The sequence below is a fragment of the Diadema antillarum genome, unplaced genomic scaffold (genome assembly GCF_040938485.1).
Source record: "Diadema antillarum isolate AM-2024a unplaced genomic scaffold, OU_Dant_1.0 seq00000400_RagTag, whole genome shotgun sequence".
Classification (NCBI taxonomy): domain Eukaryota; kingdom Metazoa; phylum Echinodermata; class Echinoidea; order Diadematoida; family Diadematidae; genus Diadema; species Diadema antillarum.
Genome location: NW_027271391.1, coordinates 973,295 through 995,337, shown reverse-complemented (window position 1 = coordinate 995,337; position 22,043 = coordinate 973,295). Strand labels below are relative to the sequence as shown.

The window sequence follows — 22,043 nt, the reverse complement described above, 5'->3', positions numbered from 1 at the left end:
CTTGGCTCATTTGACATTATCATGACAGGCTTTGTATATGGTGCATCAGTGAAAATTTGTAACAAATTAGAAAAAAAAAAACGACTGAGAATTTTAGTTACGAGTAATGTGCGCTTCAATATAATCTGCAAACACAACATGCTAGTATTTTGCAGTCCCCAAATGATTTTGCATACATGATCCCGCAAACAGCAAAAAATAAAAATTTTCCCCCAGAAACCAACCAACCAACCAACCAACCAAACAAACAAACACCGAAATGGCCCGCAAAACGTCATTGAAAGTATTCATTGATATATAGAATATCTGTTTATAGGCAATCATAGTGGACAATTGGTAGTTAGTTACTCGGTAAGAGTCATTATTGTTGCACCCGTCGTAGGGGACTAGACATAAAAATCTGCGTGTACACCAAACTTTGATAACTCTTGCAAATAATATAATATGCATCAAGAGGCAATGTAGGGCGATATGTATACACTTATTCTATGTCCAGTGCATTGACAGAGTGACGTCACACATAACTCCTGACGAGCCGACTATTCTGGGAATATTCCTTCATCAGAGACAGCTGTGTAAAACTTATAATTTAACAAATAAACTTCCATAGAAGATGTTTTTGTATTTCCACCACTAACATGTTGTAATTGCTGTTTGAATAATTATATCAACAATGTTTCCTCTCAGAACAAACTAGGATAAAAGGCATCGATTTAGAACCTAATGATTCAAAAGGAATTAGACGTTCTTCCACAACAATAGATATACTGAAGTCTTGGAAGGTCCCTCTGCACATACATTTCATTGTTGCTGAAGATGACATCAGACCATGACATTGTCATCAGGTGGTGACAGCTCTCATCATACAAGACATGTCAACACAACTCTCATAGTTTATCTTCCCGATTAATGACTTCATCTGAACAACGTCCGAATAAAATCCGTCATTCCACGACTGGTTCTCAGTCGTAGGTGTTCAGGGCCCGTGATCCTGGTTTAGGTTGCATCACTCATATTGGGGCGGTGTTTTTAGTAAGGTCCACATATTTCCCGCGCGTTAGGCGTCCACAGCTGACGCCAGACCATTTTGATCCTGATTGCCTGGCTGGGGACTCCGGGTGCGTTACAGCTGCCGCCGCTACTCCTGTCATCATCAAAAACGATCCTAGAATTCTGGTAGCGACCTGCACAAAACGAGGAAAGTATTCAAAAATAATACAAATCCAAAACTATAAGCCTACCAGTTCGGGGCAGGGTGGATACCTACGTATGTTACGTGCCCCTTTCCACCCTCTAATGAACTGATGATGTGAGTCTGCAAGACCGAGTATACAATGTGCGATAAATAATTCAGTTATTATTTTTTTTCAAATCCGTTAATCTTTAGCGGATTAGAGAAATATGACTTATTTCCACATCTATATGAAGAAATCACTTCTACGATTGATTTCACTGTTTTCATCGATTTTGAATAGCTTCAGAATGAACCAAAATAATAATCTCTTTTGTTGTTAAAGACAAGTAGGCCTTATGCTTGACATTATAGACCGGAGCCCGTATTACTGTAAAATTTGCAGCTTTACAGAGTGCAATATACAACTAGATGAGATATACACTGTAAGTGATTGAGGTTTGGTATTCCTGCGAGTTCAGGGATTCGAGTTCATCACTGGTTTATTCTCACCAAGGATTCCACTGACAGCCGACGAGAGACCACCCGATCTGACCACGTCAAAGGAGAGGTGATAGGGAACCTCCCCGTCGTTACCGGCGGGTAACATTTCGGCCATGATCTCAAACACGGTGCCGTTGTTCAATCTTATCGTCGCGTTCCTCCCGACGACGTCCATGCGGTGGTCACCGATGATGAGAGAGGTCGACGCGTCGTCGTCCGACCAGCGAACCGTCTGGAAGGAATCGACGATGATTGAAGTTGCGGTGAACTCGAAGATGTGGGGGTCCTGCTCCGAGGTCAGGCTGACAAGGATCTCCTCGGTGAAGGTCCGGTCGCTGATCACTCCTTCGTCGAACAGGAAATCGCCGCCAACGGTTCCGCTCACCGTAATACCTTATTGGCACGAGAATTGTATTCAAAGAATAACATTAAAGGACAAGTTCACCTTCATAAACATAAGGATTGAGAGAATGTAGCAATATTAGTAGAACACATCATTGAAAGTTTGAGGAAAATCAGACAATCCGTTCAAAAGTTATGAATTTTTGAAGTTTTTGTGCAGTACTCGCTGGATGAGAAGACTACTGCAGTGTGTGAATAACTTAGATGTCACATGCGTACAACAATATAAGGAAAATATAAAGAGAATTTCACAAAATGCCATCTTTTGAAAAAAGTACACATTCCCCTGACTCGTTACCGATAAATGTTATGGGTAATATTATTCCCCCTGCCTTTAGAAAGAGGCAAGTCAATTGCTCTTTTATTATGCGAAAAAAGTGAAAATATGTTGAATTTTCTTTTATATTTTCTTTATACTGTTGTACGCATATGACTCACAAGCTGTAGTAGTCTCCTCATCCAGCAGTTCCAACACAAAAATTTAAAAAATTAATAACTTTTGCATCGATTGTCCAATTTTCCTCAATTTTTCACTGATGTGTTCTACTAATATTGTTGCATTTTCTCAATCCTTATGTTTATGAAGGTGAACTTGTCCTTTAAATGCTTAGTAGATGATATGGAAATGTCGAACCTGCTTGATTAAGCATTCTTGTAAGACATGTTGAAATTGGACAAATTATGTATCAAAGAATGTGGTTGGGATACGCATATGTAAGAGCCGATGTCCTGAAAATAAGACATCGAGCAACGTCAAGGGAAGCAATATGACACTATTGTATTTACTGTGTTTGAATTTGGTAAGTGAAGATCACAGCACATAACCGCACACGGCTTGCCGTACGTTCATGAGATTTCACACATAAAGTAAACGCTTTGTAGCATCAAGTAAAAATTGTCCTACTCATGTACATAATCAACATACATATTAAATCTATCGTGATCAAAGTAAAAAAAAAGGTTTGGATGAGCTCATTAGTGGAATAAAAGATAGACAAATTATAGAGCATCATCTTTTTGCCATCTTGCTAACGTAAACCGCAGCTAGTATATTTAGTAACAACGGGACAACGTTCGTGACTGTTATTTTCACAGAGATCTCACGGAGAAGATGCAATACCGATATCAATAGCATACAAAACCCCGAAAGGGTTCACTTATTTTTGAATATCGGATTCCATTCATTGTAGAACCAAGAAAGGCCCCCAAATCTTTCCATGATGTATTGTTAAACAACCACAAACGAGCACATCAGGTGGGCGTGGCCCATTTAGTGATTACCATTAACTGGATCCTCGAGTAGGGCCAAAATGTCCCCTCTCCACGGATCGTCTTCCAGGCACACGTTCATGCTGATCTCCGGAATCGCAACGGTGTCCAATAAGGTTTCTGCAAAGCAACGGCGGTGGGGATCAAGCAACAGGGCACCACAATGACAAAGAGGACGATATAATGAGTCTGATACTAGCAAAACTGGGCTACACTTTACTACAGATGGGCTAAAGAAAGGTAAGGATAGAAAGAAGAAAAGGAGCGGAGAAGGATGAAGTAAAAGGTAAGGAGGAGACGCACAATGTTAAACTATAAGACTATCATGACTATAATGGTATAGTCACATCAAAATTCGGCGCATTGATTGATATGAACGTGCGTAACGTTATTTTGTCACTAACGTGTATATCAAGATTCACTTAGAGTGTGTTTTGCAAAACAGATATTACTGAACTCCAGTTAAGTGATTGCGTCAATCGTCCATTAAAGAAGTAAAGGAGATGCAAGTTAAACACACAGCACAAGTGATTTTACCGTCGGGGATTCTGGTGGGTGGAACGTAGGGTGCTGTGATAATGTAGTCCGCGTATAGGGACTCCCTGACTCTCCTAGGTAGAGTAGACGCGATGATGCGCATTGCAAAGGGATCCACGACGTTGGTAGAACTCACTTGGTGTCTCAGCAGCAGGACCGTGAAGGGGTTAAAGAAGCTGTGAATGTTGCGTAGATCGACATAGAAGGCAAAGGTGAGGTGTGATAATATAGTGCTTCCTCAGGTAGTATAATGATGTTGATAACAATGAATGAGAAGTATGATAAAAATAAATATAATTTGAAAAAAGAAATGAAATTGAATTGAAAATTATTACACCCTCAGCGGAAGGCCGACGCCCATCTTTGGCATAGCTCAGACAAAATATTGCCCTATCGTTTTGCATCTGTTGTTTTATATTTTTTCTGTTACTTTATATTTCACGACAAATACACATTGACTGCAATATCACCATGTCGGCTTGCTGGGCAAAAAGATTGGTAACTTGCATGAAGAAAGAGGCCGTGAATATCATGAGTCACAATTTTCCCCACATTATACAGCGAACAATAAAGATTAGGTAATTAGAACGGAGTGTTTTAAGGGAACTTTGATTTACAGCTTTGATTTGCAATTGGCTATTAGTAGTTGTACGAATTAGATAACCATCATTAATGATCATTCGGTTTGTTAAATGATTCAGTGCCATAGATAAACCGTCTCGTACTCGGACTGGAAATACAGAAAGTTCGAGCGATCGAACAATCCCGCAAAATATGCGATTGATCGCTGATGTTGTTGACCAGAATACATTGGTCACTCGCTGACCTGTGTTCGATGGACATGTCCCTGATCTCATCATCCTTTGTTGTGGCGTACTCGGGGTTGATCTCATTCACCGCGTTCTCCTGTTTCAGGTCCTGGATGATGTGATACGCCCAGATCTTCGCCAGGATGTTGTCTGGGACGTCTTCGTCGAGTAGAACCATGTTCGGTGCCTGCAAATCAGGTATGGTATAAAAATTCATTAAAAGCGACAATATAATGGTTTGGAAAGTCCGGCATGGTTCCATCTTTATGGCTGATGTTACAAGGGCTGCAAAATGGAGTACTAACTTTTAAACACTTTCTAAGGCAGGGCGCAAGCAGTTTATGAACTGTACAGCGAACATACTGCTTTGCAAAACAAACAACAACAACCCTCAATAGCAGATAGAATGTGCAAAGAAATAGAAGTGAGCAACGATCCTAATGTTAGTCGTAATCCTAATCATAATCATAGTCCTAATGCTAATCCTATTTTTTTTTCCAGTTTTCGCAGCTTACAAATTACTGTATCTCATTTCAAAATAAACATTGGTCATCGGAAAGAATCATATTACGAGCACATAAAAATGGAAAATTTCACAACCAAAAGGCATTAAATCAACCACGCTTGTACGAGTATGTGTAAACTTTGTACGTATTGTCATGCACCTTATTATGTTTGTTTGGAAGGAGAGGCCCGCCTTCTGTCCAAAAGGAAAAAATATCAATTTGGAAAATCAACAAAACATTCATTTCCTATTCAGTCTGGAGACATCTGGCTCAATTTCACAGAAAAAGACATCTATGATATCTTAAACCCAGATGATAACTGTTTTTGATACATCTTCACTTTGAAAATTAATCTTTATTATAAATTGTGCTCTTTATTTTTTTCCCGTAGAAGTAAAACTGAATAATAATCGACGATAATAAGAAGCGAGAAAGCAACACTAACCGTAATGTCTCTCCTCGCGGACAGCGTGACGGGTCTCTGGGAGGTGCTGCCGTACACGTAGGAGCGCAGATTTCGGTAGGGAGTGTTAGGCATGAGCTTCCCGACGATCGTCAGCTCCGATCCGTTGAAGTAGTTGGAGAACGACGTCTCGCTGAGCGTGTTCCGCTCGAAACCACGCGTGTACATGAAGGAGACGTCGCGAAGGAGCGGCGAGGCCACCTCGAAGTAGAAGTCTTCCAGCAGCTTTCCCGCGTCCGCCCTCTCGGGGATTTGCCTGGCGACGCCGTGGTTCTGTACATTGTCAAGCCAATGAAGTGGGATTTAAAATGAGAAAAGAATGATACCTAGGCATGCGTCAATTTCAATACTTTATTATTTTCCCCGCCCGAAATAATAATGATTTACGTCATATAGCTCCGCAGTAATTAAAACGAAACTTGGGGAGGAATGGATTTCAAATACATTATCAAGGAGAAACGAGCAATGAAGTGAAGCGAGATGGCCTGAGTAAATTGAGATATTAGTGATTCAAAAAAAAGGCACAAAGTAATGCCATCCAGTGGTGTGTTCTTTGGGACGGAAACATTTTTCTCACCTGCAGCGACAGACGCTGCAAGAATGGAAAGTCCAGATCTTCGCCGAATCCGAGATTGAAGAGGGAAAAGTCGTTTCCTATGGCGTTATCGACTTTCCGCTCGATGATCTCCTTGTCGATCTCCCCGTGGTTGGGGTTGCCGTCCGACAACACGATCAGCATCGACACCACGTTCTCGCTCTGCTGGACGACTTCGGCGTCGTCACGGAGCATCCGGACTCCAGCGATGATGGCCTTATACAAGTTGGTATCTAGAATGTGATTTAATTTGGACAGGATTTCATGCTCAGCTAAGATGCGACTACAAGATCGTCTGTTTCTATCATTGTATATATATTTTCTCTCTCCTCTCTGTCAAAGTTTTATGTCGCAACTGTGGCACAAGATTAACCTTCTTTAGCCATGGATTGAAGAATCACACTCGGGCTTTTGAATCACCGAAAATGACGTGTTCCTTCCCTATTTTATATCAAAACAAACCAACCAGAAAATATAACACTATGTAGATGTGCAGAAAGTTAGTATTGATATCGGTCTGCATTATTTAATGGAAAATGCAATAATGTAGGCAACCGCGGTATCTAATTACACAATTTTGTTTGTAATTGACTGTTCCCTGCTGGAAAGAACACAGTGTCCCACAGTGTGAGAAACACGGTGTGAAACGCAGTGTGAACACAGTGTGAATTCTCTTCACTCTGTTAAATTCGAGCGTTTTAACAGTGTGAACACAATGTGAGTAATCAATTCAGTGTGAAACAAAGCATTACTATGTGAACACTCTGTGAAAATCACACCACAGTGTGAAATCATCTTCACATTGTTAAATTCGAGCGTTTTCTCATAGTCAACTATGTGAATACACTATGGGACACTGTGTTCTTTCCAGTAAGGTTAATACAGTTGCCATAGTAAAGTTGTATATCTGCAAATTGCTGCAACTGAAATTAACTTCACATCATTGTCACAGACTCAAGATAAGTGTATTATGAGATCTATTTTCTGCATGTGACCTTCGCTATTTAGGGTGTAAGGTGTTTTGTGTTTAGTAAGGTGTTTTGTGTTGTAGTTTTTCATGCCATCATGATTTATGACATAACCATTATCGGTTATAGTTAGTAAAGGATGTTTGGCTAAAAATCGAGCGTACTTTCTCTCTCTTGGAGGCTGTTGACGAACCGCTTGGCTCTGCGAATATTCGACTGGGTGGCCGTGAGCATCTTGTTGCGATCCAAGAAGTTAACATCGTCCGAGAAGGGGAGGATATTGAATTTATCCGTCTCCGGCATGTCATTGAGAATGGTCGTGAGGGCGTCCTTCACCTGACGCAGCTTTGTTCCCGCCATGGACCCGCTCACGTCGATGATGAAGACGACGTGCTTCCGCAGCACCGACAGTCCGGACGGCGAGAAGTAGTGGACGAAGTGGTCATCGAGCACCTGGTTGATACGAACATACTATTTCCGTTAAGATTATTCACAGGTAGTCATTCTTATATATAAAATATTTTGATAACTTCAACAACGTTCCGAGCATAAATTGTAATCTCAAAGGAGTCAAGGTCATCTTTTCAACCCTTTGAGTGACGATTACTACAGACAACTCTTAGCCTTGTACACACTGTCCAAGTTCTCTGGTACTGTAAGGGTTAACCTATACGGGAACCCTTATGAACCCTGTACAAAGTCTACGGAAACTCTTGACGAATATTGAAAATATTTTGATTTTGCATTATGTTATATTGATATTTGTGATTGAAAGCCGAAGAAATAATGATAACAGTAATAATAATGATAGTAACTGTCATACCGCCAAAATTATCACTCAAAATGTATAGGCAAAACTTCACCTGGATATCGCCTCCATCAGGGGTATGATTGACGTCATACTCCACGATATAGTCTCCCATATACCCGCGTGGAGAAACGTCCCTCTGCTCTCTAGGGCCCGGCGAGTATTGAACCTCCCATCGCTCGTCCTCCGGCATCAGTGAGCTAAACCGATCGAGGGGGATAGGGTCAGCGGGTCTGGTCTGGTCTTGGAAAGACGCCCCGCCAAAACTGAATCCTTGCGGCTCTATGACGATCGTGTGAAGATTCATTTCGTCCACTACCTGAAAAGTGATCGAAATAGTTCGTTTGGTCACCTTCTTCAATCTCTTATAAAATTTAGCTCCTCACTGTATCATTCATCGTCACCACTTTTTAATCAGATTTCTATACATCTTTTTCATGTATGAAGATAAGGTCAACTGTGATATCTTAGATTATCAAACTGTTGGTCATGGATTACAATGAAGGCTTGTTAGTGTCTTCCTAATTTCATGGCAAGTTTTTTTTTTCTGCGATTGTTTCAACCACAGTTCACAAGTGAAGTCACAAGTGAAAACCTTTAGTGAAAGCAGACAAACATCTCCTTTCCCATTCTCCTTTCAACTATCCTATCTCTATGCAAGTCATCCCTCCCTCCTATTCTCCTTCCGATGTACATTATTATGTTATGCTACGGGGGCTGCACGCAAATCAAGCTACGCTTATGCTGTAGCCCCTCTGTATTATTCATCGTAGTATGTTTTGTTGTACTCTTGCTGTACATTGTAGACAGGCAATGAACAAGAAAATACTGATGAGTATTATCATATTTATGTTTGTACATGAATGCGTATATGTACAATGATGATACAGAAACCAATAAATCAAATTTGGTATTGGTATTTGGTAAGTCGCTATTGCATCGCAAAGTCCTTTGTTACCCGAATATTGGAGACTCGTTCTCATAAGTAAAATGATAAATTCATGAAAAAAAAAGAATGATCGTTGTTTTTTCAGAGGTTTCCGTGCTTGCGAGGGAAAAACTATACGATGATTTCAAATTGATTTTTCTTTCGCTAAAACACTTCAGGGGAAGTAGATTCTAGAACACATTGCAGTTTTACAGAGAGAACGTGTTCTGGATCCGTCAAACCTCATAAACGACATGAATGTATACCTCTCTTTTATCATGCAATGTGATTCTTGGTAAAGAAACTACTATGCTCATTTTTGATACGGTATTGAGCCTGCGTAATGCATCGGTATATTATAAACACAGACATTTTCCCTTTTTCCCCCTCATGCAGGTTCGACAAAAGACTACACGCTTGCTTCCGCCTTTATTGTGAAGGCGCCCTCAGCGGATACACTGCTGCCAGAAAAGAAGTTTTATGTACCTGCTCTGGGTAGATGCCGATAGTTTGCTGTATTTTACCGAGTCGTCTTGGCAGCATCTCTTCGTAGGTCAGGGTGAACAGGGCTGTGTGTCTCGGGTCGATTGGGACTGACACCACAAGGATGTCGTTATTAGGGTCCCTACAGAGAAAGATGAAGGACTTTGAATTCGCGCTATACATCTCAAAGATTTCTATTATCACACGGTATTAGTTTGACGTCGCAACATCATCATGCCTTGTTCAGCCTTGTAATTTTATTTCAAACAAGCAGTATTATGTTGTCTTCTGTTTAAGAGCTGTTTTACTTTAAAGCAAGGTCATATCTTGTTGATTGATATGTTTCCTCGACAGCGATTTAAAGAACAACACGATACCCTTTCCCATAAGCAAAAAAAAAAAAAATGATGAGTCTCCTTATTTCGACAGGGTCCTGATAGAGGACAGCTAAGCAATGTCTTAAGAAATAATTCTTCAGAATAGAATAATAAAGCAAAATGTAAAGTATAAGAAATGCGAATAGTATGGTAATTTTCTTGCTCTTTCTATGTAGGGAAATCTCGATCGCTCGCTCAATGTGACTCTACAAAATTTTAGCCCAAGTAATGCAGGATAACTCGTATATGCTCCATTTTAGCTCGAATATATATAATTGTATATATACTTTCAAAGTAAGAATCTCGGTTCCCATTTCTGCATACTTGCGATTTGCTGGGAAACCTAGATTTCAAAACACTTGGTGTTTTGTATAGTATGTATGTGTTAAAAGGAGAAACCAGATGGGCACACTTCGAGTAGCTCCCTAGCCATCTTGTTGTGCATTCTGAAGATTGACCCTCCGCTGTGGCATCACTATCATAAACAAATCACGAATACCGTATGGTGTGTGCTGCCGTGAGATTAGCTTACATCAGCTTAGAGGATTAAGTACATCCTACATCTTTAACTACGACCAGAACCAAACGGTACTCACAGGGGTGACAGTATCCCTCCCGATCGACCAATCTCGAGGGAACCTAGGCCAAGCCCAGCGGTGTCCTGGGGATTTGTAACGTCACTGGTATAGGTACGGCCGTTGACAAAACTAGATGATAAAAGAGAGAATGGTATTGTCGATCATAATCATCATCTTCGGGACTCTTAACCTACTCACATAGATGTATAAGATATCTTTTATATTGTATCATATAATATGTGACCCTGCACCTCAAAACAAACAAAAAGTCGCCAGACATGAATTTTTAGTTAAGACCATGCTCTGAAAGAGCAGACTTTAAGCTTTAAAATGATGTATAACTCAAATCAAATGGACTCTCCTAACCTATCTAAATATTGGAAAGAAAGCACAAACTCAGGAAAAGTGTGAACTGAGAAAAGAGGCTCTGAAGTACAGTGTCTATTCAAGCGCTTAATCTTTACCAAACCGTGCTGGCTGTGCGATGAATGGGACAAAAAACAGGAAGTAAACCACCAGAGTAACAACAATGAAGGGATTATCAAATTAAACTGAAATTAAGCATGCCTTATTAACACATTCTGTCCATAATAAATGCAAACTTTCAAAGCAGTAGCACTATCCTTCCAAAAGTTATTAGAGTTGAAAGTGAAGATTGTGGACAAGGTTTTTCAGAAATGAAAAAGAGATTCTAAAGACACACCTAATCACACTATTCTACCAAAAATGTTCGAGATAAACTGCTAAAAAAACACACTTTCCTGCCCGCTTTATGATACCAAATTTTAGCATAATGTAAAAGAAGACCCGCTCCTTCAGAAAATATGAAAAAGTCAAGTTCGGCTAGGTTGACCCATTTCACTTATTTTCAGACCTCACGCAAAATCAGTGTGTGCGACTTTATGTTCGTTTTGAGGTGCACGGTCACATATAATATAACATAATATAATATGATATCATATTATGTTATATTATATTATATTATATTATATTATATTATATTATATTATATTACATTTATTATATTATATAGTATTATATTATATTATATATATTACAAAATGCTATATAACATTACATTGTGCAAAATTATATTATGTTATATTATAATCATTGTATTTGACATTAATTACATGATAGAAAAAATACATACATAGATACATTAAAAAAACAATCACAAAAACTTACAGTCGAAGACTGGTGATGAATGCTTTTGACGGCAACTTCTGCTTGAAGACGGCTTGAGCCGTCGTGGACGCGTTACTGATCATCTCACACTCGACCGTGGTCGTCGCATACCGTAGGACGACGACGGAATTAACGTCTAGCCGGGTGATGTAAACACCTCGCTTTAAAGAGAAATGGTAAGGTATAAATTGGGTCCTATGCATCAACAAAGGAAGCGTACAAAGAAAATAATTCTTCTATTTTTAGTGATAAAGTATCTTTTCATCGTGGGGCTCGGAGCACTCTGTGATACAGAATTGACCGTGTCATCGGTCAGTAGTCAAATTATCCGCTGCAGTAACGAGACCTATTGCTGATATATTCCCCTGTCTCTTGAACGAAGGAAATAAAGTGCTCTTTTATTATGCTAGAAAATGAACAACTATTTGGAATTCTCTTTACACTTTCTTTATATCGCTCCATGACTAGGTCTCGAGATCTGCTGTAACCCTCTTATTCAGTGATGGTGGTAATAAAACTTTAAAACGGTATAGCTTTCATGACTTTTAAATGCATTGCCCGATTTTCCTCAAACTTCATTCAGGAGATGAATTTTCTTATAAAACATCGTAAAAGCCTCTTCGTCAGTAGACAATTAAGGTCTTTACAGCACTATGGTGTTTAAGGCACTACGAAAACTATCAAGACGGAAAACATGTGATCTCATCTTGACAAGTTGGCTTCTATGATTGTTTTCTACTAAAGAGAAGTTTATGACCCGCTGGGTTTGCTTCCTCAGCATAAGTGGCAGACAGACAACCGGATATTTCTTTTGAATGAAGTGTGAAAGCGCTATTTTCCTGATAAATTGCATTAAAATTGCAAATGTACAATAGGAAACATTTTCTTCGGCGTGTCGACGTCATGTGTGGATTATCTTAAGATGGTTTCCGTGTTATCCTCTGTGCATTGAAAGGCGGGGGGGGGGGGGGGGACATTAATACTTACGTCGTTCCTAACAGCAAGGGGGGCATCTAACCGCGTGGTGTCAATCTCATTTGGCCGATTTCCTGAGTGAATGATACAAAGTTTGTACAAAGTTGTAACGGTAGTGAATCATACACAAAATGAATTCTTAAGTAAAATATTTGATGAAATATGTCGGAATGACTCTGTGATGGAGTCTTATCTGTTGATATACCTCATTACACGGGGACATGGAAACGTGAACGTTGGTGAGTCTCAGAATAAGATGTTCGTAAGGCATCGTGATAGCGTTGTCTCAGTGACGTGACCATGTAAGTTTCTTGTCATTATCTGGGTTTTGTTTTGTTTTGTTTTGTTTTGGTTTGGTTTTTTTTTTTGGCTTCACTGTCACAGAACCTCAATTTTTTAAAGAGACAACATGGGGTCCTTAACAGATTACAAAGGTTCTCAAGATATAGCAAGGGTTCTCAGTGTATAACACATGCTGAAAAATATGTCAATAGATTCTACCTTTCAAATACAAATAGCTTAAGTCAGGGATCTTAGTCCCCAGCTTTGGTGCTTCACAGTCCAGCACAGCATCCTCGAGGATTTCATACACCGGCATTTGACTCATTGATAGCAACCTCAAATAGCTTCTTCACTTACCAAGTGGCCTACAGTATTAGAGAGGTATCCTTTTGAATTTTAAATGCCGTTATTGCCCTCTTGCCAGTTCACGCTTGATGGCAGTGAAATGGAGGCAGTTTGTTTGTTTTAATTGTGCGCGCTAGCCCTTAAAACGTGTATATTATGTATGGATGTGCATACTTTCCGTGAGCGAAAGATGTACAAATTTAATTAGGGAAACATTGATCATAATAGTATACTACATGTACAAGTAGGCCTACTCACCCACTGCTTCTTCCAGGAGGTTCCTTTCCGTGTTCGCCCTGCTCAGCGCCGGCAATGCCATCGGCGCGTCCGGGCCGCTCATCGCTTCGCCAGTTTCGGGATCGACGACGGTTAGCGGGGTCAGCGGCGTCACAAAGTTGTGCTCCTGGGCCAATCTGATGATGCGCTCGGCGATGTCGTAGCGTTCGATGGGATCGGTGCTCTCGCCGAATTCGTTGATCAGATTTTGGAGGGCTTTCATGGCCCAGATGCGACGCACGACATTGGGGACTGCCCGAGACTGGCTGAGCTCGGGGGACGTGTACTGTGCGATCAGATATTGGGAAAAAGGTGATACGGATTTTTCTAGTTCATTTTCTATCCACATGCAAGTGACTTCTCTTTGACTAAAAATTTGCAGAAACTTCAGAAAGTTCAAATAATTCTATCACTTCTGAAACACGTGTATTGTAACCCTTCTGCTGAAAGGGGGGGGGGGGGAGGGTAGGAATTGGGGGTTAAGAAATCGTGATCTACGATGACGAGAATACGTCTTGACGAAAACTTTTTTTTTTTCAGTTGGCTCTGTTGATCTTACCGTTGTGTCAATAGGGATTGATTTGATCCTGTCTCCGTCTTTAGACTTCACTGCTATCCTTGCCTGTAGTACGTCGGAGGGACGACTGCCCAACAGCTTACCAGCAACGACCAGTTCCGACCCGTCGTAGTACACGGGGAACAGATGCTTGGTGAGGGTCTGAGCATCTGCCATGTCGTTGGGATACTCTAAGGACACATCGAACAGTAGAGGGCGGTAGAGCTCAAAATAGACCTGTCTGAGCTGATCCGCTGCGGTGCTGCCTTCGTAGATCATCTTAGCCGTGCCATTGTTCTGGGAGGCGAGCTTGACGAGGAGGTCGAAGTCGACTAGCCTGCCGAAACCGACCGTGTAGAGGGCGTGCTTACCATCGATGGCCTGGCGAGCGTTGTTGAGGATGTCCTCCTCGGTGGTGGTGCCGACGGACGGGTTGCCGTCAGTCAGGAGGATCATCATGCTGAGGATATTGTCCTCCGGGCGATTGTAGCGAGCCTCGCTGTCGAGCAGTTCGGCGGCCTTTAGGATGGCGTCGTTGAGGTTCGTCTCTGAAAGAGGAGAAAGTTCATATGGGAACACTAATTTGTCGTAACATGATCTCTCTAAAAGGATTTTAACGAGAAGTTGCTGGATAAATTCATAGGGAAAGCGTCATGGTGAAGTGGAGAATGGCTGATATATAGTAGAATGAGGATGATGAAAATAAGGTTTACACATTAAAACGCAAGAGAGGACTAAGGTTTTTCCTTTTGATCTTTAATGATATGGTAATGTGCTGAAGGACGTCAAATATGTAATACCTGCTGCTGTGACCCTTAATATCTTCGCACCAGCCACTACCACTGGCTGTGATGTACAAATTTCCACGTGGACACAAATTCGTTAGTATAGCTCATACTTTTTTAAAAAAAGTTTTCCCTAGATATCCAACAGCTACTTTCAAACTGTCGGTTCTTTTGTTCAATCAATATTCTTTTACACTTTCTTTTCTTTCTTTTTTTTCTTGGGGGGGGGGGTCAAATAATACGACAATGAAGGTTGGAGCTACCACCAAAACAAACTCGATGTAGTGCCCCCAGGGGCGATAGTCGTACAACTTACTGAAATCTCCGTTATTCGAGAAAGGAGGAAATTTAAGGTATCATGAATATCGGCCTATCTCGGCAGGAATGGAGACTATAATAGCTGTGGATGGTTTAAAACATAGTATGGATGCTTAGAGTGTCAAAGCAGAGCTGTCTTCCTCTTTTTGGTTTCGCGGCGCCGGTGTCGGCTGGGCGAGCTTACCCGAGTCATCCCGCAAGTTGTCGACGAAGGCCTTCGCCTCCTCAATGTAGCGTGTCTGGGCTGGGGCGAGACGATTATTTTCCCGCCAGTATTGGACGCCGTCCGAGAAGGTGATGATGTTGAAGTAGTCCCTGGGGCCTAGGTTGTCAAGCATGGTCTTCAGGGCCTCTTTGGTTTGCGACAGCTTGGTGCCGTACATCGACGCGCTGACGTCGATGACGAAGACGATCTGCTTGCTGATTGCCCGGAAGTCGGTTGGCGAGAAGAAGTGCACAAAGTATCCGTCCTGTACCTGTATAGCGCATGGATGTGTCAAGCATGTACTAGACGCAGGAATGTTGTGAGTCACTGCTGATACATCCGAGCAATAGCAAAACATAACACTATGTTAGAGCAATGGAGATTATTGCACTTGCTATCATTAACTAAGCTACATGTTCACAAAATTACTACACTTTCTACTTTTATTACTTCTATTACTGGTGCGACCTTCTTCCGTCATAGATAACACCGCGTCTACCACCACCTTAATCACATACAGAAACAATCACATCTCTTTCGTTGTTAGTTCAGCCCTTTTCCAAGCTACTAGCATTAATACAAATAAGCCATGATGATATCAAGTTAATCGAAACAACAGCAAAACATCAAAAAGTGACAGCTTTAGTTGTAAAATGTTAGCATCACAGTCATAGCTGACGTGAACATTTACTGACTTGTGTGTGGCTTCCATCGAGCGTGTCGACAAGCCGATAAGTCAGTACGATGTCGCCGTTCAGTCCAACTCGACTACATCCGAGTTGCTCCTCCGTGGTTGGGAAGTAGCGGAACTTAAACCGCGAGTTACTCTCCTTGACCAGGTTGGCGGACAGGTCAGTGTCCGGAAGAGTCTGCCATGTGTTGCCCCTGTACACGGCTGTGATTTCGTCGATGAACTGGGGCTCGGTCACTTGGATATCGACTCCGAGATCGTTGACAATCTGGTTGAGATCAAAGTAACCAATCATATTTTTTTTCCCGTAGGACTATAGCTATAATATCGAATATGTCTCAAAAAAGTTGTGCTAAGATAGAATGACAATTAATATCACTTCCAACCTCTCATTTTAATTCTTTCGTTTTAATGTGATACTAAAAAAAAAAATAAAGATATGATAGTGAAAGATGGGAAATAGTCGTTGTTGGGAAAAAAAACCCCGCATATACTATTATCATCGCCAAAAATGAAGGAAGCGTGATCTTAGATTTTGTTAAGAATCCTTAAATTTTATAATATCACAGTTAGTACTGCTCATTTTTTGTTAAGTCCGTGTTGTAAAAAGATCTCACTGGCCAATGGAGTTTTTGGTTAAGTCATATTCTAAATGAGCAGACGTTAAGCTTTAAAATGATGCATAACTTAATGCAAACGGACTTTCTTTCCTAACCTATATCAAAATAATGGAGAGGATGCAGTACACACTCTGTCGAAGTTTGATGTTTAAGGTCTATTCAAGTGTTTCACCAAGCGGTGGTCTGTACACTAAATGGGAGAAATAAAGGTTGTAAATCTTTATTGCAACCACAATGAAGGGATTATCGACTTTAACTGAAATCTTGGACACTTTGTTAGCACGTTCTTTTTATAACTAATGCTTACTTTCAAAACAGTAGTATGACCCTTTAAATTTTGTTACGAACTGAAAGCAAAGAGTGTGTAAAGGGTCAAGATAAAAAAGGTTGAATAAAACGATTGGAATAAAAAAGGCCTCTATAGTACCTGATCACACCATTCTACTTAAAATGTTTTAGAAAAACAGGGGGGAAAAATTATTCGTTTCATGATCCCAAACTTGAGAAATAGTTATGTAGAAGAAGAATTGCTCCTTCAGATAATTAAAAAATCCCAACAACTAAAGGTTGACAAGGTTGACCCATTTCACCCATTTTGGGTTATCACGTGTAATCATGTGCGGCTTTCTGTTGGTTTTGTGATGTACAATCACAATTCTTCCGTGAGTGACACGTCTAAAATAGCTAGTGGTTCCCTTATTATATCAGACTTTGGTTGCTATACGTACTTGTCGAGGGTTAATGTTGATCTGCTGCTGGTACTGTCCGCGAACCTTGTTCAGTAGTTCGTCATAGATCAGGACAAACGTCACCGGCGTGTTACGAGGTATGTTAGGAACGGTCATGACGATGGCATCTTTCGCTGGATCCCTGCAGAATGGCGTGAAGGCAACAGTAAATGTATCTTTGTTGATATAGTTGATAGTTGTTGCTGATCGCGCGCGCAAAAAAAAAAAGAGTCCGTAACATGTGCATCTTCGTATTGCGTAGTTCTTGATGTCCTTCCTTACTGACCATTGCTGACGTAATAAACAATGAATGGCTTTCTTGGTTTTGTCACATCAGATCATCACTGCCATAGAACTATCATCACCTGTAATTTCTGCTACATTAGCACCTATCATATCTTTAATGAAATACTCTTCGCTAATTGATCTACAAAGTTTATAGCGTCATTATTATTATTATTATTATTATTATTATTATTATTATTATCATTTTGCCAAAAAAGTGCTATTCCTGTCACCTCAGCGTCATTATTGTAATTATTATTATTATTATTATCATTATCATTATTATTATTATTATCATTACTATTATTATTATTATTATTATTATTATCATTATTATTATTATTATTATTATTATTATTATCATTATTACCATTTTGCCAAAAAGTGTTATTCCTGTCACCTCGGAATCCATAACTTCAACGAGAGTCTCTCAGCACCTGGATTTTTTTTTACTACGACAGTAAATGACACAGTCTCTTCGCAGTAGTTACATTTCTTCTTTGGCTGCTGCTAATACACCCAGTACTGCGACTAGTCATGTACCTCAACTGCTGCTGACAAGAGTGTTATCATTATTATCATCATCATTATCATTGCAATTATTACTATCATTATCATAATAATAATTATCATTATCATTATCATTTTTATCAGTAGTGGTAGTAGTAGCAGCAGCAGCAGCAGGAAAAGTGGTGGTAATGGTACCAGTAGTTGAGGAACTTACTACTTGTTTACCAATGATTATAGCTTCATTACTACCAAAAAAAAAAAATCACTTCGACTATTCTATTACTACTACTTCTACTGCTACTACTACTACTACTACTACTACTACTACTACTTATACTACCACCGCTACTATTACTTCCACTACTACCGCTACCACCGCTACTATTACTTCTACTACCACTACTACTACTACTATTACTACTACTACTACTACTGCTGCTACTACTACTACTACTACTACTACTACTATTACTACTACAGGGCCGGCGCAGTGTTTTCAAAAGTGTGGGAGGCCACTTCCGGGTTTGATGAGCTAACAAGCAAAAAAAAAAGGGTCCTCAGCTCATCTCTCCCCGTCCACTTCCGGATTTCTTCAGCTAACAAGCTAAAAGAAAAAAAAAAGGTCCTCAGCTCATCTCTCCCCGTCCACTTTCGAGTTTCTTCAGCTAACAAGCAAAAAAAAAAAAAAAAAAAAAAAAAAGTCCTCAGCTCATTCTCTCCCCTCCCATTTTAGTGCCACTTACGTACTTCCGGGTTGAAAAAGAGTGTGGGGGCCCAAAGTGATGACACCTTATGTATTCCTTTGTATGGTGCACAAAAAGTGTGGGGCCCCTGTACTACTACTACTGCTGCTACTACTACATCTCTACTACTACGACTACTACTACCACTAGTATACTGACAACTATTATACTACTACTTTCTACAAACTGTACTACTACTGGCTGTGATGCCACGATGCATCTGGTGATGCTTATGTTAATCACTTACAACGAGTACAACCATCATCATCGTCTTCATTGGTATCGTTATCATAATCATAATCATACTCGTAATCACAATTACACATATGACAGTAATCAAGACTATCACCTTGTCGATTTCCTCAATCAGCGATCTAGAATCCTTACCTCCGAGCTAGTAGGGCAATGACCTGCCCGCTGGCACTGGTGGCAAAGACTTTCTGCCATTTCTCGTCCTGGATGTTCTGCACAACGCCGGTGTAACGCCTGTCATCAACATCACTATAAAATATCAAGACGTTAGAAATATTAGCATAAAGGAAAAGAATAGAAAATCGCCATCTTCCCCCTCAGGCATGCAACCTTGTAATGTCCATACACTAGTGGTGGCCCGGGAAAATTAAAACTTGATACACCTGTATCGGGCCACAAAATGTCAAAAAAGGGTAATATTTTGGTGGCCCAGTCTGGCACCTAAGATTAAAAATAGATCGTGTTTCCCTTTAATTCATTAATCAATTCATTTCATTTCATTTCTTTCCTTATTTTTTTATGGGGTGGGGAGACACGTGCAAGCATGAATATGAATACAAAGTACACTTATTACAAATATTAAAAGCAATATTCATATAATAATCATTGTACACATAGTTATTATAATCATAGAGCAGGGAAGAGATAATTACCTATATCATGAGTTATTTCAGGAGCATAACTTACACGTAGAAGTTGGATATGAATGCCCCACTGGGGATCTGGTGACTAAATTCCACCACCTGGTTATTGGAGTTGTCGTGACTGTAGGATGCGGTGACGGTGGTGCGAGCATAGCGCTCTGTGATATCCGATTCCACGTTGTATCGTGTGAGTTGAACGGGTGCGGTCTGGCAAAGATATATAAAAGTTGAACTCGCCAGGAGTTTCGTGAAAGGAACTTCGAGCTCTGTTCTCATCGGAATTGACACAATGTTTGCATTCTACAAGGCGGTTAGGCCACAACAATTCGAAATCACTCAGACGAAAAAACAACATGCTAACATGGCTAAAAATGGTTCTAAGCTGTGGAAAATGTATGTAAGGATAAGAACTTTAATAGGGCACTCAAACCGAAATTGCTCATTGAATGGTCCCAGGACTGTTTCATAGAGAATTTAGTATATGATTTTCAATGCGTTGTCGGTAATTATGTAACGTAATAATCGGTCCTATACCCAATTTAGTCTCGTGGTTATGTGAATATAAGCCGTAAGCCAGTCTTGTTTGTACAAATTATGATAATACAATGTAGTTGCGTAGACTCTTCAGAATAGGACATTCAATTTTGTCTTCTGCGCACTTCCTGCTACAGCAATACTAAATCTCACCGGTGGAGTTTGTCTTGTTGTAGACCGTGGGGTTGTTGTAGGGCTGGTAGTGGTTGGCGGTTCTGTGGTAGTTGGGACGGTTGTAGTAGTAGGAATTGGTGTTGTCGTCGGCATGGTCGTAGTAGTTGGCTGAGTTGTTGTCGGCGTGGTCGTAGGTTGGGTCGTAGTAGGTGTTGTTGTAGGTTGAGTTGTTGTCGGTGTTGTGGTAGGTTGGGTCGTTGTCGGTGTTGTAGTTGGTTGAGTTGTTGTCGGTGTGGTTGTAGGTTGTGTTGTTGTTGGTGTGGTTGTAGGTTGTGTTGTCGTTGGTGTGGTTGTAGGTTGTGTTGTCGTTGGTGTGGTGGTAGGTTGTGTGGTTGTAGGTGTTGTAGTAGGTTGAGTGGTTGTAGGTGTTGTAGTAGGCTGTGTCGTTGTGGGTGTAGTAGTTGGTTGCGTCGTTGTCGGTGTGGTAGTCGGTAGGGTCGTTGTAGGCATTGTCGTGGTGGTGGGAAGAAGGGTTGTTGGTGGTGGCAAAGTTGTAGGCGACGGACAAGCGACACCGCCAATGCCAATCGATTCGTCGACCACGCCAACATCTCCGTAGTCTGGTCCGATGATGTCCCAGCGCAAATTGGCTGGCCGGTTTTCCGTTATCACCTTGTTGTTGCCAACCATGACGGTGTTGGCCGTCGGATTGTCACCCCTACCTGCCGCGATGGGCGGTGAGTCTGAGAGTACCATGGACATGAGGGGAGTCAGCAGATTGTACCGCTGTGATATCTCCAGCGACCTGTCTATGAGTGCTCTCTTCTCTTCCGCGTCATTGGCCAACGTGAATTTGGTGAAAAGCTCACGCAACAACATAAATGCGTACGTGCGTTCCACAAAGTTCTCGGGCACATTTTTACCATCGAGCGATGGGGGTGGGTTCTGTAAAGAAAGGAAAAATACAGACAACAATAATCAATGAACAGAGCATATTATATTATACTGTTGATCTTTCGACTTGGTCCTAGAGAAAATATCTTACTCTATATTTCTGTTGGTAAGTTTGTTTTGTTTTTGTTTTTTATTAGTTTGTTTGTTCTGCATTTATGTATTTATGTACGGAACACGGCAAAAAGGCCGTATTTCTCACCTGTGTTAGTGTAAGAGTGTGTTTGAATTGTTCTCGAAATGACGTGTTCAGAGCGTGTAGGTGTACACTGAGTTTGTGTCAGAAAGTCAATGAGTGTGTATGTGTTTGTTTGTGTTTGTGCTTATGTGCGTAAATATGGGGAGAGTAACGTTCTGTACACTAACTATGCTGATGTACAGACATGTTTGCTCAATTTCCACATACCGTTAGGCTGACATTGTCGGCAATCTGGACATGTCCTCCAGCACCGACGGCATTGATGACGATGGGGAGCATCTCAAGATCTTCACTGCCGAGCAGACCGGTAATCGTCAACTCCGTGCCGTTAAAGAAATTGGAGAAGTTCGTGTTCGACAGCGAATTCCCCACGACCGCATTGTTGAGATATTTGACTTCGATGTCGAAAAGCAGGGGGGAGGCGACCTCGCTGTACACTCCTGT

General features: G+C 40.8%; 1 protein-coding gene across 1 annotated transcript in view; it reads right to left on the bottom strand.

Annotated features, from left to right (window-relative positions):
* Nucleotides 1-828: 828 nt before the first annotated feature.
* LOC139732144 (uncharacterized) overlaps nucleotides 829-22,043 on the bottom strand; it is a 37,192-nt gene continuing 15,977 nt past the window's right edge. Inside the window, exons 10-31 of the mRNA XM_071643016.1 lie at nucleotides 21,807-22,039; nucleotides 20,489-21,394; nucleotides 19,845-20,008; nucleotides 19,293-19,406; nucleotides 17,368-17,509; nucleotides 16,024-16,287; nucleotides 15,308-15,599; nucleotides 14,024-14,568; nucleotides 13,447-13,750; nucleotides 12,574-12,635; nucleotides 11,587-11,747; nucleotides 10,417-10,527; nucleotides 9,447-9,585; nucleotides 8,088-8,351; nucleotides 7,389-7,677; nucleotides 6,239-6,489; nucleotides 5,644-5,934; nucleotides 4,710-4,879; nucleotides 3,884-4,059; nucleotides 3,359-3,466; nucleotides 1,685-2,068; nucleotides 829-1,184 (exon numbers count right to left, since the gene is read on the bottom strand). Coding sequence (XP_071499117.1) covers nucleotides 1,030-1,184; nucleotides 1,685-2,068; nucleotides 3,359-3,466; nucleotides 3,884-4,059; nucleotides 4,710-4,879; nucleotides 5,644-5,934; nucleotides 6,239-6,489; nucleotides 7,389-7,677; nucleotides 8,088-8,351; nucleotides 9,447-9,585; nucleotides 10,417-10,527; nucleotides 11,587-11,747; nucleotides 12,574-12,635; nucleotides 13,447-13,750; nucleotides 14,024-14,568; nucleotides 15,308-15,599; nucleotides 16,024-16,287; nucleotides 17,368-17,509; nucleotides 19,293-19,406; nucleotides 19,845-20,008; nucleotides 20,489-21,394; nucleotides 21,807-22,039 — 5,525 coding nt within the window. The 3' untranslated portion in view covers nucleotides 829-1,029. The remainder of the gene's footprint in view (nucleotides 1,185-1,684; nucleotides 2,069-3,358; nucleotides 3,467-3,883; nucleotides 4,060-4,709; nucleotides 4,880-5,643; nucleotides 5,935-6,238; nucleotides 6,490-7,388; nucleotides 7,678-8,087; nucleotides 8,352-9,446; nucleotides 9,586-10,416; nucleotides 10,528-11,586; nucleotides 11,748-12,573; nucleotides 12,636-13,446; nucleotides 13,751-14,023; nucleotides 14,569-15,307; nucleotides 15,600-16,023; nucleotides 16,288-17,367; nucleotides 17,510-19,292; nucleotides 19,407-19,844; nucleotides 20,009-20,488; nucleotides 21,395-21,806; nucleotides 22,040-22,043) is intronic.